We start from the raw sequence: 15,005 nt of genomic DNA on the forward strand, positions 1-15,005 counted from the left end.
CTCAATGCCAAAATTAATAGCACATTTAAGATAGCAGTAAAGGTAACTGGCGCTAGGTCATTTTCAAACACAGATAATCAGGTCTACGACCTGAAAAGAAATATCATTTAGAACTGTAAAAATAAATAAATAAGTTTGCATGCAAGTCAAAATGTAGGTCTAACAGAATTTCACCCTTATAATGACAAGGAACTTTTATTATAGAAACAGTCATAAAAGCATAACATACAACATTACTGTACACTAGTTTATATAGTTTACCGTTTATTAAGTTCAGGTATTGACTGATATTTTGGAATTTCTTTGTATTGAAATAACTGTTTAGTGTTACGGAATTGCGATTTTTTTTTATTCGTGTCGATGCGGCTTACGACCGCTAGATGTAGAGAAAAAGCTATTTTCACACTTCTATGCAGCGCTTCCTTTCCTCTCGCGGCAGAGGAGTGCAGTAGACAGCAGTGAAGAACAGTGGCGGTGGAGGGAGGACTTCGCCAGGGCTTGCAGCGCGGTGCTCTGAGTCTGGGAATTGAAAGAATCTCTGCCAGTTTATAGATTGATGTCTGTTTTTTCGCATAGTCATACTGTATTCAGACGCAAGGGAAAAAAACTTTTAAGTTAAAGTGTTTCACGGAGAGAAGAGAAGTAACGTTTCAGCATATGAATGTGTCCCATCTTGAAATGTCTGGATCGTACTGCAAAAGTTTATATGCCTTCAGTGGAGAGCAACACCAGCAAGGACTGAGGTTTGAAGTCGGGGAAATTATTAAAATAACGCAGGCACTGTCTGGAGGTTGGTGGGAAGGTGAGAAAGATGGAGTTACCGGATGGTTTCCTGCAAGTTACGTCCAGGTTTTAGAGGTAAGCCCATAAATAGTACAGTGTTGCAATATTTAACATTTCAGATGTAACACTGTAACATTCAGTTACACGGAGAAGATAATGAGTTGTCACTGAAATCTGTAATTGCTTGGAAAATATATTACACAATAACTGTGACTCATGTGGCGACAAAATGAATCGGAAAGATTCAGTAAAGAAACTGTCGCAATATTCCCGACTGTTTATTGTCTGTCGAAATGAATAAATGGCGGTAATTCCGCAAAAACGGACTTTTACGTATGCAATACAGGCTGCATTGCTTCACTTGGAAAAGGAATGATGGGTTATTACATTTCCCGAACGTACAGGAAATAATGACACATTTTCTCCTGCTCTTTCTTTCGCTGCTAACACACCTGCATAACAAATGTTCAGTTCTGAGTACAACGTTGACTTTTCTCGTGTTTTTCTTTAATATTACTATATAAAACAAGTTTGACCACTTGTTGCTCAAAGAAACTTAAGCCTGTCTGCGGTGCACGTGCCGTTAAAAAGGGTCTCTGAAGAAAAAGATGTAAAAATGATTACTGAAACATAAAAATACATTTACGTTCAGACATTGCAACGTTATATATTTTCATGTCCTGGCTGCATATATTGTAGTCAACGTTTACCATGCAGTCGTTATTATTATCAGATTTCAAAAGAAAAACGTAGCCTACTGGTTTTTAATGAATTTGTGGTCTCCTGATCTCTCTCGTGAGAAGTTGTGGTTTCTCGGAAAACTTCTACTTGTGGGGCTGAGAGTTACATTTTCTGCACCTGCTTTTCAAACTTTAATGTTCTCTATATGTTTCCATGGATTTCCATTGAGTGTTGGTGTCCTCCTTTGGTTTCATTGATCAAAATCAACTTGGGGGAAGTGTGTAGCTCAGTAAGTTATAGGGAATTGTGCCTGTCTCCAGGAGGTCATGGGATCTAGCCTTTTGGCCAGAATACTAATCATATCACAACTGGGGCCTTGAGCAAGGCTCTTAACCCTATAGCTGTCCAGGGGTACTGGCTGAGCTTGCTTTCTAAACCCTGTTTGTACAGTATCTTGTTCAAGATTAACTTTGTCTTTTACCATGTGTTTCCTGGGTTAGGCACCAGGCTTACTGCAACCCTCTACTGAATACGCAGTTATATAAAATAATTTGGTGGATTAATAATATGGTAAACCTTTGTGATACATGTGTGCACATATAAAAGTATTATGCTGGTAATCAAAGTGGTAAACGTAGTTTGCAATTAATAAAATACCAAGGACAACTAAATAATTTAAAAATGCATTATTCTGTATCAGATATCTAATATTTAAATCAACATGCAGCAACAAATTATCTGAATGCCTTCCTACCCGAGGTAACATGATGTTGATCTGTACAAGACAGCAGTACAATTAGTATAGAATAGCAGAATTCATATTTTCCATTTAGTTGAGATCATAAATATTTGCTGAAAAACATGGTGTTTGATTTTGGTGCTGAGCGAGCTTATAGTGTGTAGGCCTATACAATATAATAGATAGGGGAGTAGTTTGAAAGGAATTCAGTGTGATTTCAAGTCAGAATGTACAGAATTTTTACTGTTTTTGAGTTTTGTACAGACGATATGAAATATTGGACTGTATTTCAAAGGTTTGTACTAACCATACATATGTTTCAAGTGTTATTAGCCTCTGAGTATATAATAGGAGCTCTGTGTATGTTGACCTTAAAAGTTAGGAAGAAAATATGGTGTTTTGTATTTACAGTTATTTCTGTTTCTGCCCTGGATCATAACAGAATTTCATGTGAGAAGCAGCTGATATCCATTACTGTCAGAGAAATGTATGCTGGTTCAGAAAAATGTCTTGTAATGCTATAATTTACAAAATGGCTGCAGTAATGATTGTATGACTAAAGGTTGCGTTGCTTCCAATTTGTCATAAGTTTAAAACAGTGAAACACTGTCAAAGTTAAATAGGCTTAAAGAAACATTGAAACTACCTGCCACAAGAGAATGAGTTTTTATTGCATTTCAATGGCTTTCTGTGTTGTGTATTTCTTATCTGTTGTGGAATTTCCCTAAATTAAATAGAAAGGAAAGAAATATGTGTAATAATAACTTGTTATTACAGATACACATCACACCTTTTTTTGCACTTGTTCACTTTACGCAAGGGTGTGAGTTTGGCCGGAACATTGGGGGAGGGGGGTAGGGGGGGTTGAGGTCTCCACCCATGATTATTGGGGGGGTTGTATTAGCTGGTTTTGATTTTTTGGGGGGGCTACATCCCCCCCCCATCCCCCCCGTAATTTTTGCCCATGACTTTACATCCTGTTGAAAATGACCGAGTAAAAAAAAGTTGAGCAAAGCAAATCATTCCTTGCATCTGTAATACAGCTATTGGAAACATTAGTTTATTATTTATTTATTTATTTATTTATTAACTGTCTACTATTGCCATTGACCTTGTTTGGGGTAACTAACAATTTATCTTGGTGGACGTCATATTTCATTACTGTGTAATAGTGTGAAAACCAAAGGAATAGTCCACAGAAATGTGTAGATGTAATTTTTAGTGTTTTAGAAGTTGAATAATATCTCCTTTATGGAATCAGCAGTATGTTTGGGTTTGATAGTGTGGGGTGTTGGTGAGGAGACACGTTAAATAAATGATAAAAATGTAAAAAGCACAAATTATATCTTTATAAACAGGATGTGTGTATAAACCTTTTTATTGATTACCTGAGGGTTACCTGTATGCAAAGAACAATGGAAAACAAAATTGTTTAGTGGATTCTAAGCAGACCTGCTGTGCATAATTCCTGGGCCCCCAACACACGCAACCCCCCACCCCATGCCTTGGAAAACTTACCCATTTGCTCCCCCGAGATTTCTGTCTTCCCCAGTAATGTTAATTAAGGTATTATATTTGCTAACCATATTGATTTTCTTGAATTTATAGTCAATAAGCTAGAAGATAGGTGATGTAAACACAGAAGTCCTTCACAGACTCAAGGTCTTGAGGTCATGCCCATTAGTGATTTAGCTAGTGATCCATCCATCCATCCATCCATCCATCCAATCATTTATTATCTGTCTTCCATGACTGCTTGTGGTGACCCTGAAGCCTATGGTTGGGATGCAAATCTACCATTCTTGAACTAATCTAGCCTGGAATGTTAACAGCATTTACTCTCATCCATATATTACGCATAGTCATTATATTTCATTTGTATTCAGCAGTAAGAAAGTTGTAAGTCATTTGGTCATTTTTGGGTTTGAATGAAGACAATGGGAATGCTTGCTGTTTTTTTTTTTTTGCAGTCATTGACATTGTTTTCAATGCCAAGAATGCTTCTCAGCTGTGTGATGCAGCATTTGGGGAGAATTAAACAATAGATGGCTTTCTACTAGTAGGTCAGGTGGGCTTAACTGTGATCCCTTCCATCTTCACAAATAATACAGGCCTAATTGTTGACATAGGCAATATGCAGAGTTGGTCCAATGTATCCGTTTCACTTACAACAACAAACAGACACAGTTTAAAAACATTTATGCTATCTTAACATATTTCTTTTATTGATATCTAGTACAACAGAAAACAACCATGAATTTGTTTACTGAAAGTGTATTGCAAAACATATAAAATTCTTAAAATGATCTTTTAGGAAAGCTGTACTAATTGAAAAGTCGTTGTGATCGAATACTGTATTTTTCTTGCAAAACGTGGATCCTGTACACATGAGTGGCTTAATATCCTTAATATAGCTGTTAAATACCCAAGGTTGCCATCTCTAATTAGTTAGACAGCTATCTGTGCTGTCACTGCTAATGTTTTTTGCTTTGTAATGCTGGGATGAGACATGGTGTTTATAGCGGTTAGCCAACTGTCTGGGCTCAAATACATCAGCTCACCGTTCTTCAGCCCAGAACTCACGAATAGAAGTCCATGTACTCTGCAATTTTGTAAAATACCCTCATACTTTTCAAGCATCACTAGCAACACTGTATCCTAATATGCGCAGAATGTTTGGTCTGGCTGCCTTTGTCAATATAAACTTTCTATGTATAAAGTGTCTTTTGACTATTTGAACAAAACCCCACCTTGATTACACTTCTTCACAGAGCCACAGCACTAGAGGTCTGGACATTGGCAAAAATGTCGACATGAAGTGTGGAAAGAGCACACTGCTGGTGTGGCCCAAACCCGGAAACATGGGACAGCAGCAAGGGTGTGTCCTGTTCTACCGGGGTAATGGAAAGTGGGTGAATTTAAGCTTCATTATGTGCTTAGGTGACTCCTGTGAGCGGCCTTTTTTTGGGCACTCTGGAACTGAGCTTCATTTCTATGCTAGGGCAGCAAACCAAAGTTCGTAGCACAATAATTCTAATGCGTACTTGCTTATGTGTATTTACGCAATCTGTGTTGAGCATCTTATTTAATTTTCTTAAATGTTTTTGACCTTTCCAGCTAAGAAAAATGACAGATTTCCTTCTTTTATTAGAATAGTGGTTTTGTAAAAGCTAGAACTTTATTTGTGCTTTTTGGTATTTTCCCCCTTAATATGCAATAGCGTGCAGCTCCCTGTTCACCAACCACAAACACAGGTACAGAAGGATCTGCATTCCATGCATTTATGAGAGGAAGTCATTAGATTGAACAATGCTGCAGTAGATTGAGGCAACAAGTGGTTTCACTTTTTAATGGTAAATAACAAAGTGGGAAAAATACAGCTGGACAAATAGTAGGCATTTAAAGCGCACTCATTTTATTGTCGCATTTTAATTTTGTTATCACCTAGCTCATGAAAACGAAGGCATTTACATCTACATGTATATACTAAACTTAAGTATATTTGACATGAGTTTCCTTTGAAATGATTATTCAAATCCAACTCTTTCAGTATCCACCTATAGTCATATAGTTTGAGTGAAGTGGTGCCTAGTGAGAGTGTGTGAGAATGTATGTGAATGTGTGTGAATGTGTGTGAATGCCTCACGCTAGCATGAGGTCTCATCCCATTACTTACTGTATATGTGGATAATAGGGCTGGGTATTGGCACAGATGCCCCGATCCGATTTGATTCACAAGCTAATGATTCAATTCAATCTAATTAGCTTCAATTGTAATTCAATATCAGTCTGATAGGAATGAGATAAGAAGTACTATATAATAACTTTGCATATTTGGAGGGATGTTTAAAAACCTCTGAATGGTCCACAAATGCAGAGTCATTGGAAAACCAATGACTTGTATAAAATCTTTTTCTTTGAGGAACTTATGGGTATAGCTCCTTAAAAACAAAACAAACCTGTCTGTTTCAAAGCACAAGCAATAACTGACTGAAAAGAATACCTGAAAATAAAATTATGCAAAAAACTTGCATGTTATGTTTCAGAAGGACTTTACCTTAAAGATATATGCCAAAACATGAATTATAATCTTTTTCTTTAAGAGACATATTGTTTAGGGTTCTGACGTCACAGTTCGATTAGATTTCGATTCACAAGTGCCTGACTGGATTCAGTTTTGATTCTACTCAATTCACGTTTAAGAGACATTCATTAATGTGAGATCAAACCAGACTTTTTTTCACAACAATGACAGCATTATGGCATCAAAGGAGTGCCATAAAAAAGAATAAATCTGTACAAGAATAAGGAAATAAATGTTGTGTAAGAAAGTTAAATAAAAATAAAAGAACAAGAAAATGTTTTTTTTTTTCTTTATTGTTTTTGCTATATTGTTTTCCCCTATTGCTTTTGCTCAAAGGGTCATCTGTCTATCAACTGGCTTTGGGCAGGCCGTTCCACCAGAACATACCTTCTCAGATGGACTGAGTGACAAAACATGCTGCAACAGCTGATTTTAGTTGGAAGCAGTTATTTGCTTAAATTAAAGGCAATTAGACTTGAGGGATCCGTCTAACTTCTCAAAGGACCACAAGACCATTGACATTTATATATGGCCAGCAATCGGGTTTCCTGACGATATATTTTGTAGAAACTTTTAAAGTTAACTGGCTATCTAAACAATTTTCTGGAGTAGCCTCTTATAAGGATACTGCATTATAGCATTAGCATTACAGAACAAAGCAACATAATTAAGTTACCATTACAAAAGACAAAATATAACAAAAAGCATGAAATTTATTCTTGTACTTACCCATGAATATATAACGTTATTTTGTTTCACCATAGTCAGTGTACTAAATATGACTGGTGTGAGAATAAAGCCCTACCAGACTTGACTTGTTTGCCTTCACATGCTCGGTGTGCTGCACCCCCATGACTGACAATGCACCAAGATGGCGGCGCGAGGTGATCGCACAATACTGTTGCAACCCTCCTTTAGAGGACCAAAACAAGTAAAATTCAGTGAAAATATTTTTTATTTAATATTTTTTTGAAAGTCTCAAGGAAAAGGCAGAAATTAACTAGATGGGTCTTGGGATTTTGTGGATTGATATAGAATCATCAAACCAGGAAATTAATTAATCATAAAATCGATATTTTTTCCCCTTGTGGGTAAGTAGTTCTATAATGTAGATGAATGGAAAAAAACAGCCAGGAATACATTTCCGGTACAATGTGCAGTTCAGTACATTTCCAGGTAAACAGCATTAATTTGCTGTATTGCTGGGTTTGTACGCATACATTGGCTGGTGTCTATATGTGAACCGGAAACTTAATTTAAATAAGACTAAACAATAAAAAAAAAAAATCAAAAGTACATCTCGCCAACTTTTCTACTTGTGGTCCATCATTGGGATGATGTCATCCATGGTTCTCAATGCAGGTGGAAATTTCCCAGAAAGGGGCAGAAGTTTAATTGATTAACCATGATATGTAAGATTCTTATAGATGTGTCAGTCTTTCTGTAACTTGGAAACTGACAGTTTGTATTTTAATGTCACACAGATTCAAAGAATGCGATCAACAGCCTCAGAGACCATTTGATCTATCCTGGTTAAATTGTGAAAGCAGCTAATGACACTTACAGTGGAAGGAAGGCAGATATAGTCACTGAAGTTAACACAAAGTGCAGGGGCTGGCGGCCACACAAAACAGGCCTTGTTGCTTCTGAGTGTGTCCTTGCAAGCTTTCAGTGTCTGCCATTGTGCGCTTCTTAATCTGACATGCTTTTTTACATCTGGGAATGTGGTTTCAGACCCCAGCATCTGCAGAAACAAAAACAGGCATTTTTAAAACTTTCAAATAAATAGAGAATGCCATCAGGCTGTTTTTCTGAGATTTTTTTTTTTTCTTTTGAGAAAAAAAGAAGGAAACAATCTGTCTTGGGTTGAGAGATCAATACTCCCATTCTTTTCATGGCCTTAGCTTTGACCTTGGGTTTTCATTCCTTTTGGGTAGCAATTAGATCCCATATATGTGACAAATATTTCCTGCTCCCTGCCTTCCTCTCACTCTGGGAAGCATTGTCTCTTACTCAGTGATTGCACTGGCTTGGTAGTTCTCATCATACTATTACCACTCTCCTGTGAAAGCAGTTGGCTGCCATACCATCAGCTTGGACCAGCATAGCGTGACACTATGGTAAGTAACTCATCATTAATCAGCTGGCTGGGTGCTCTTTTCTATCGTCACTGCAAAGCGAAGCAGAAACGCTTGTTCTTTTATTAGCTTGCATTGAGAATGCCTGAATGATAGGGACAACTTGAGACAGCGAAACATGGTAGTAGAATGACATAATGAAGGTGTAGATTCAAATATGCAAAATGTGTCTCTTGTGACACCGGCAATCTTGGTACATCTGGGTCCAGTGGCTCTTCTAACAGAATGAGAAGTAGTGTACTAATTAATAAACGGCCAAAGGGAAACTACAATTTTAGCTGTCCGGTTACATTTTTTTTTTTACATTTTGGTTATCTGAATGACTCTACCTGTTTACATTTTTGTAATTTTACCTGATCAAGTATATGTAAAACAGGAGTGTCACGACAGTAAAGGAATGCTTACAACTTATCAAAAATAATTAAAAATGCAATGTGTTATGTATTATTGCATAAGAAACAACATAATTTCATAACAGATGAAAATGCACAGATTCTGAAATGCTTTTTAGCATTATGTATGTAGAATTCAACATTTATAGAGGAATGTCATATTCTGCGTGAACGAATGCTACATGGATGAAAATATAACTTCTTAGTCAATTCTACCCATCAAATCATCACATCATTGTATTTCCCAATATGGTGCATTTAGAATGATGTTTCAGGTACTTTCACTTGTAATACTATGCTTTAAGACCATGCTGGGTCTGTAACCAAGCTTTCTGTAACCATATATAGATATCGATTTTACATGAAGTAAGACATTGTTCTCCACTTTAAAAAATGACTAAAACATGACCACTAGCCTGTGGTGATTGAAAATAATTACGTCATACTGTAGACTTGTTTTCCCCCTGAAATGAATATTCTCTTTCTTCTTACCATTTTAGTTCAGGCGAAGAGTCAACTGCTACTGCCAATATCTAATGAATATCTTGTCCTTAGAATAACACAAATCATTACACCGGATATGAAATGTATTAAACGCAACAGAAACATCTTTTATCCTGTTGTTGTTTTTTTAAAGATTTTTTTTGGTTCATGGGTTCTGTTTAATGTAAGTGATGCTTTTTGCCAAACTTCAAAAGTGAAATACAGTATGGCATTAGAACTGGCTTGTTTTTGGATTAGGAGTGCTTTCACCAATTCAATATAAGAATCCATATTTCCTCCTGTGGGCCCTCCTGGGGGGGGCGGCTTTGGGATTCGGGTGTATTGTTGATTGGGTGGCAGTTGAAGGTAGGGGCCTCAGCAGACTGATCATTGGCTACCAAATCTGGCTTTAGGAGCATGGAATTTAACCTGTCTGGTGGAAAAGCAGCCCAAACTGGTGCTGATGGTAGGGAGACACTGCCTATATATACAGTAGCCAGATTCACTTTGGTGCACAGAGAGGGGCTGGACTGTATTCCACTCATAGTCCCCAGTAAAGTGCCAGTACACTAGAGTTCACCCCAGTGAAAAAGAGGGACACCTCCCTTTGCCTTCGAGTCAAAGGACTGGCTCTGACTGTTGTCTGTGATTATGCACCGAGCACCAGAGTATCTGGCCTTCTTTGAGACCTTGAGGGGGTGCTGGAAGGCCCTGCCTCGGGGGACTCCATTGTTCTACTGGGAGACTTTAACATTCACATGAGTAATGATAGTGAAATCTGGAACCCAAGTAGTGCTCTGTTATTGGCTTCTGTACTAACCACAGTTTGTGAAAAACGAACACCATGATTAAACATAAAAGTGTTCATAAATGGATTTGGCACCAGAGCAACCTAGGCTGCAGTGACATTATCTAATTTGTAATTGTATCATCAGCTCTATGACCGCATGTCTTGGACACTCGAGTTAAGGGAGCTGAGCTATGAACTGATCACCACCTGGTGGTGAGTTGGGTCAGATAGTGTTTAGACCTAATAGACACAAACGCTGAGCGAGGGTGTGCTGGGAGGATCTGCTGAGAGACCCCAATCCAGTAGATCTTCATCTTGCAACTCAGGCAGAAGTTCTCTTGCATCTCAAAGGAGGCTGGAGACATTGAGCCTGAATGGGAGATCTTCCAAACCTTCATTGCTGAGATGACTGTGCAGAGCTGTGGTCATAAGGTTATTGGTGCCTGTCACAGTGGCAAACCCTGAACCGAGTGGTGGACACCAGTACTAAAGGGAGCTGTCAGGTTAAAGATACTGTATGGGACTTCTGAAGCAGCTGACAGGTAATGGCAAGCCAAGCAGAGTGTGGCTTTGGCAGTTACGGAAGCAAAAACTTTGAAGTGGGGAGAGTTTGGTGAGGCCATGGAAAGTGACTTTTGGTCAACCTCAAACCATGAGGTGACCCAGAAGGGGGACGAAAGACTTTGCTGGTTACAGCAGAGATGCAGTGCTGTTGTCCTCAAATGGGGATATAGTCAGGCGATGGAAGGAGTACTTCGAGGGCCACCTGAATCACATAACATGCCTTATTTTGAGGAAAGAGGGTCGGAAAACTCAGAGGAGGACTTACCCATGACTAGGGCTAAGGTCACCGAAGTAGTCAAATACTCTTTGGTGGTGAGGCTCCAGGGGTGGATGATATTCACCCTGAGTTCCTGAAAGCTCTTGATGTGTTGGGCTTGGGCTGTCTTGGGTGATATGGAGGTCGAGCACAGTGCCTTAGGATTGGCAGACTGGAGTGGTGGTCCCGATGTTTAAGAAACTGGACTGGAGGATGGATTACAAATTAATGGGGATCACAGTCCTCAGCCTCCCTGGAAAGGTCTATGCCAAAGAACTAGAGAGGAAGGTCTGTCTGCTGGTTGAACCTCAGATCCAGGAGGAACAATACGGAATCCATCCAGGTCATGGAGCATTGGACCAGCTCTTCACCCTGACAAGGATACTGGAGGGTTCATAGGAGTTTGCCCAACCACATGTGTTTTGTACATTTCAAAAAGGTATATGACCCTTCTCCCTTGGGGGGTCCTGTGGGGGTGCTTCGGGAGTATGAGGTGCAGGGTCCATTGTTATGGACCATTAGGTATAACCAGATCGAGTTGGTTCACATTGCTGGCAGTAAATCAGACTCGTTCCTGGTAGGTACCCTTTGTAACCGATTCTGTTCAAAACCTTTATGAGCAGAATTTCTAGGTGGAGAGGGTCCAGATCAGTGACATCAGGATTGCATCACTGGTTTTGCAGATGATGTGGTTGTGTTAGTTTAGTCAGGTTGTGAGCTGCACCGTGTACTGGGCCAGTTTGCAGCTGAGTGTGAAGTGGCCAGGATGAGGATCAGCACCTCCAAGTCTGAGGTCATGGTTCTCACCCGGAAAAAGGTGGATTGCCCCATACAGATTGGGGATGAGTTACTGCCTTTAGTGGAGGAGTTTAATCATCTCAGTGGCTTGTTCATGAGTAAGGGAAGAATGGAACGGGAGACTGACAGTCAGATCAGTGCTGTGTCAGCAGTTCGGCGGATGTTATACCATTCCGTCGAGGTAAAGGTGAAGCTATCGATTTGCTAATTGATCTACGTTTCTATTCTCACCTATGGTCATGAGCTTGGAGTAGTGACCAAAATAATGAGATCGCGAATACGAGCAGCTGAAATTAGTTTCCTTTGCAGAGTATCTGGGCTAAGCCTTAGAGAGCTCGTATATATGAGAAGAGGATGGATGGATGGATGGATGGATGGGAATCCACATTTGACACTTGGGAACACAGATTAGAATACTACTGGTTTGGTCGCTTTTACAGCTGGTTGTGGATAGTCAACTATGTTTAAAACTCATGTTACTAACCACTGTTATGAGTAAAGCTTTGTTCGAACTTCCCCAAAAGTCCACTAGCTAATATAGCAAATGCTAATAGGACTGAGCAGTTGCAGGAATTTCCCTTTTGCAAATCTCAGTTGCCAGCAGACATGGGCATGGAACTGATTTAACACTTATAGTTTCATTTACAACAAGAATTGAATGTATACTTGTTCCTTTCTGAACAGAAAGTTCAGTTTATTTTTATAGAAACCACAGATTCTCAGTGTGCATGTAAAATCAGTATTTGACACCTCTGGATTTGGCATAATGCGACACAAATAAGGAAGTATCTTTGAGACAGAAACAAATGCAAGAAAAAATTTTAAATAGTAAAATGAACAATTCCACTTTCAGATATGCATTACAGGTATATAAAAATTCAGTTTGCTAAGAAAAAAAAAGTGTCAAAAACTTGATGGTTATATATCAATTGTACTATAAACATTCATAATGGCTGCATAACAAACGATAAATAATGTGCTGGATGGGATTTAAGTAATGAAATGTATATGAGAATAATAGGAAACAGATACTTCCTCTGTTACACCTCTGCCGGGAACCTGCTGACAGAGCGTGATCGCTAAAGCAAACACAGATGCCTCATGCCCCCTTCGCTCAGCCATTGTCGGCTCCCACCAAAAAGGCAACAGGCTGAAAAGGCAACGCCTATCTTTTTAGATTTTCACAGGTGGATTCCTTTCACTCACAGCTACTTAATACCTCATTTCTAACAACAATATCTGTGTTATTCTGTGGTGGGTTTTTTGTACTTTCCATCCATAAACTATTGGAAGGCAGTAAATAAAAATTATTACTGTACTGTTATTCCCGGAGCATCTGATAAATAAGTCAAATGTCACAACTCAATCTGGTGTGTGTCTTACTAATATAATTGATATAGACTCACAGAGACAAATACCTAAACTGCTCCATACACTGCATTAACCTCAGAGTGATGCCATGAAAATGCCTTCATTAAGCACTTGTTTAGTACAGCACGTCCCTGGGCGCCTTTTCTTAATTCCAGATATTTGGCTGAAGGGTCATGGGAGGACAGGCCAATTCCACACCTCCCTGGGCCATGTTTGAAGTGATTTCAAGTTTGAAGTTTGAAGTGAGATGTGGCTTGAGGCTTAGGGTTCAGTGAGGGAAAATCCTGTAACTTCTGTGAAATGGTTCTGAATTTCCTAGTTTTGAAAAGTCAGTGTTGCTCTTATATTATCCAATGTAACACTAAAGTGCCAAACATGCTTAGGATCGGGAACTGTTTGTACAAAGGAATAAACTGCAGGGATCTGTAATATTAACATTTACGAAAATGCCTTGTGGTGCTTGATTATGATGTCCAACATTGTCGACTGTGTCCACATCTGCTCGTATTACGTATTAGGGGTCTTTGTCAAAAGTTATTTGCAGACACTGAGCACAAAGTTTATTTTTATTGTTGTTTTCAAAGGTTTAAATTTACCTGTGACTACATTTACTAACCCTTATACAGAATTGTACCATGTTGTTTCCATGGTAACTTTTTTTGTTATTTTTGCTTTCCCTGTTTTCCCTGGTTTCCCCATTTATCACATTTGGCCCTATTTTGCACAGGCAGAAAACAAGACGCAAAGTTGTTTTGTTCGTTTCATATCAGCGCATTCTTCGTTTTCACGCCATGTGCGCACATCGTCAAAATATCAAAATGGATTTGGACATGCTCAAATCCATTAGTTAGCTGCGCCGTGCGCTTTACGCTTTTTTCAGAGGGAGGTATCAATGAAGAAGTATTAATTCTGTTTGAAACATGATGAGACATATTCCATGGAACTCAGATCTTCATTTTAGTAATGCACAGTTATTAAACATGTTATGAACATATGTAAATGCAAAAATCATTCATTCAGCCCATTACATTGTTTCATTGCTATAGGCAAATGACGAGAAGATTTGTACATTGACCTAATTACTAAAGTTTTTCCATGTATCTGGCTGTGTAAAATATAATTTGAATTATTTTACTTTGTATTTAGAATGTTCTTTTCCTACTTGATACTTATTTTCCTACCTGACACTTTTCTGTAGAATTCTACCTATAATGATTGATTCAATGACCTATTCTTGTTTTGCCTGGTTTTCCCATTTGTGACATTTTCTTTGTTTATATCATGCAAATATGTTTTTGTTTTAGAGTGAACCTTGCTGATTTGCAAATTATATTAGTTTTGTTTGTTTTTCTGTTTATCATTTTCATTCATTGAAGAGATTTGGTTCCTTACAGTTTAACAATTTCCCCATTTAGATATCTAAAGAAGAGTAAAACAACAAGATTCAATCAGGATCAAACCAGATTTGCTTATTGAGTTGGTAAATGACCTTAGTTAACGAGTCAAACTTTGTATTTCAAACTCCATGCTCTGCAAACTTAAATGACCTATACTGTACCACTGGATCATAGATACTGCAAAAAATCGGGTCCATTTCCGTTGTTTTGTTATAACTTCACTTGGACCAGAGCTCCTACAGACACATTGATAAAGGAATACATCAAAATGTCTGTGTGGAACCCATGGTGGAAGTAATATAACATCATCAGATTTCAGACCCAGACAAATATCAAATGCTTTTGTATAAATATTGAATACATTTTTGTTATTGCAACTATGCTGTTTCAATTGTCATTGCTTCAGCTGTCATATTTTTACATACAGTATAAAGCACATTGCTAAGGTGAGAGAACATTGTCTGCTGATATTGCAAAATAAACTCAAAAGAAAGTAACAGTTTAACAACATTAATGGTCATACCTTGGG

The 15,005-nt window shown here is 38.3% G+C and overlaps 1 protein-coding gene across 2 annotated transcripts in view; it reads left to right on the top strand.

Annotated features, from left to right (window-relative positions):
• Positions 1-445: 445 nt before the first annotated feature.
• Positions 446-15,005, top strand: part of gas7b (growth arrest-specific 7b) — a 68,748-nt gene continuing 54,188 nt past the window's right edge. Inside the window, exon 1 of one of the 2 annotated variants that reach the window (XM_072712281.1) lies at positions 446-858. In XM_072712281.1, coding sequence (XP_072568382.1) covers positions 658-858 — 201 coding nt within the window. In that variant the 5' untranslated portion in view covers positions 446-657. Of the gene's footprint in view, positions 859-8,279; positions 8,408-15,005 lie in introns of those variants that run through there. The other variant, XM_072712282.1, reaches the window with a different exon arrangement.

The sequence above is a fragment of the Paramormyrops kingsleyae genome, chromosome 5 (genome assembly GCF_048594095.1).
Source record: "Paramormyrops kingsleyae isolate MSU_618 chromosome 5, PKINGS_0.4, whole genome shotgun sequence".
Taxonomy (NCBI): domain Eukaryota; kingdom Metazoa; phylum Chordata; class Actinopteri; order Osteoglossiformes; family Mormyridae; genus Paramormyrops; species Paramormyrops kingsleyae.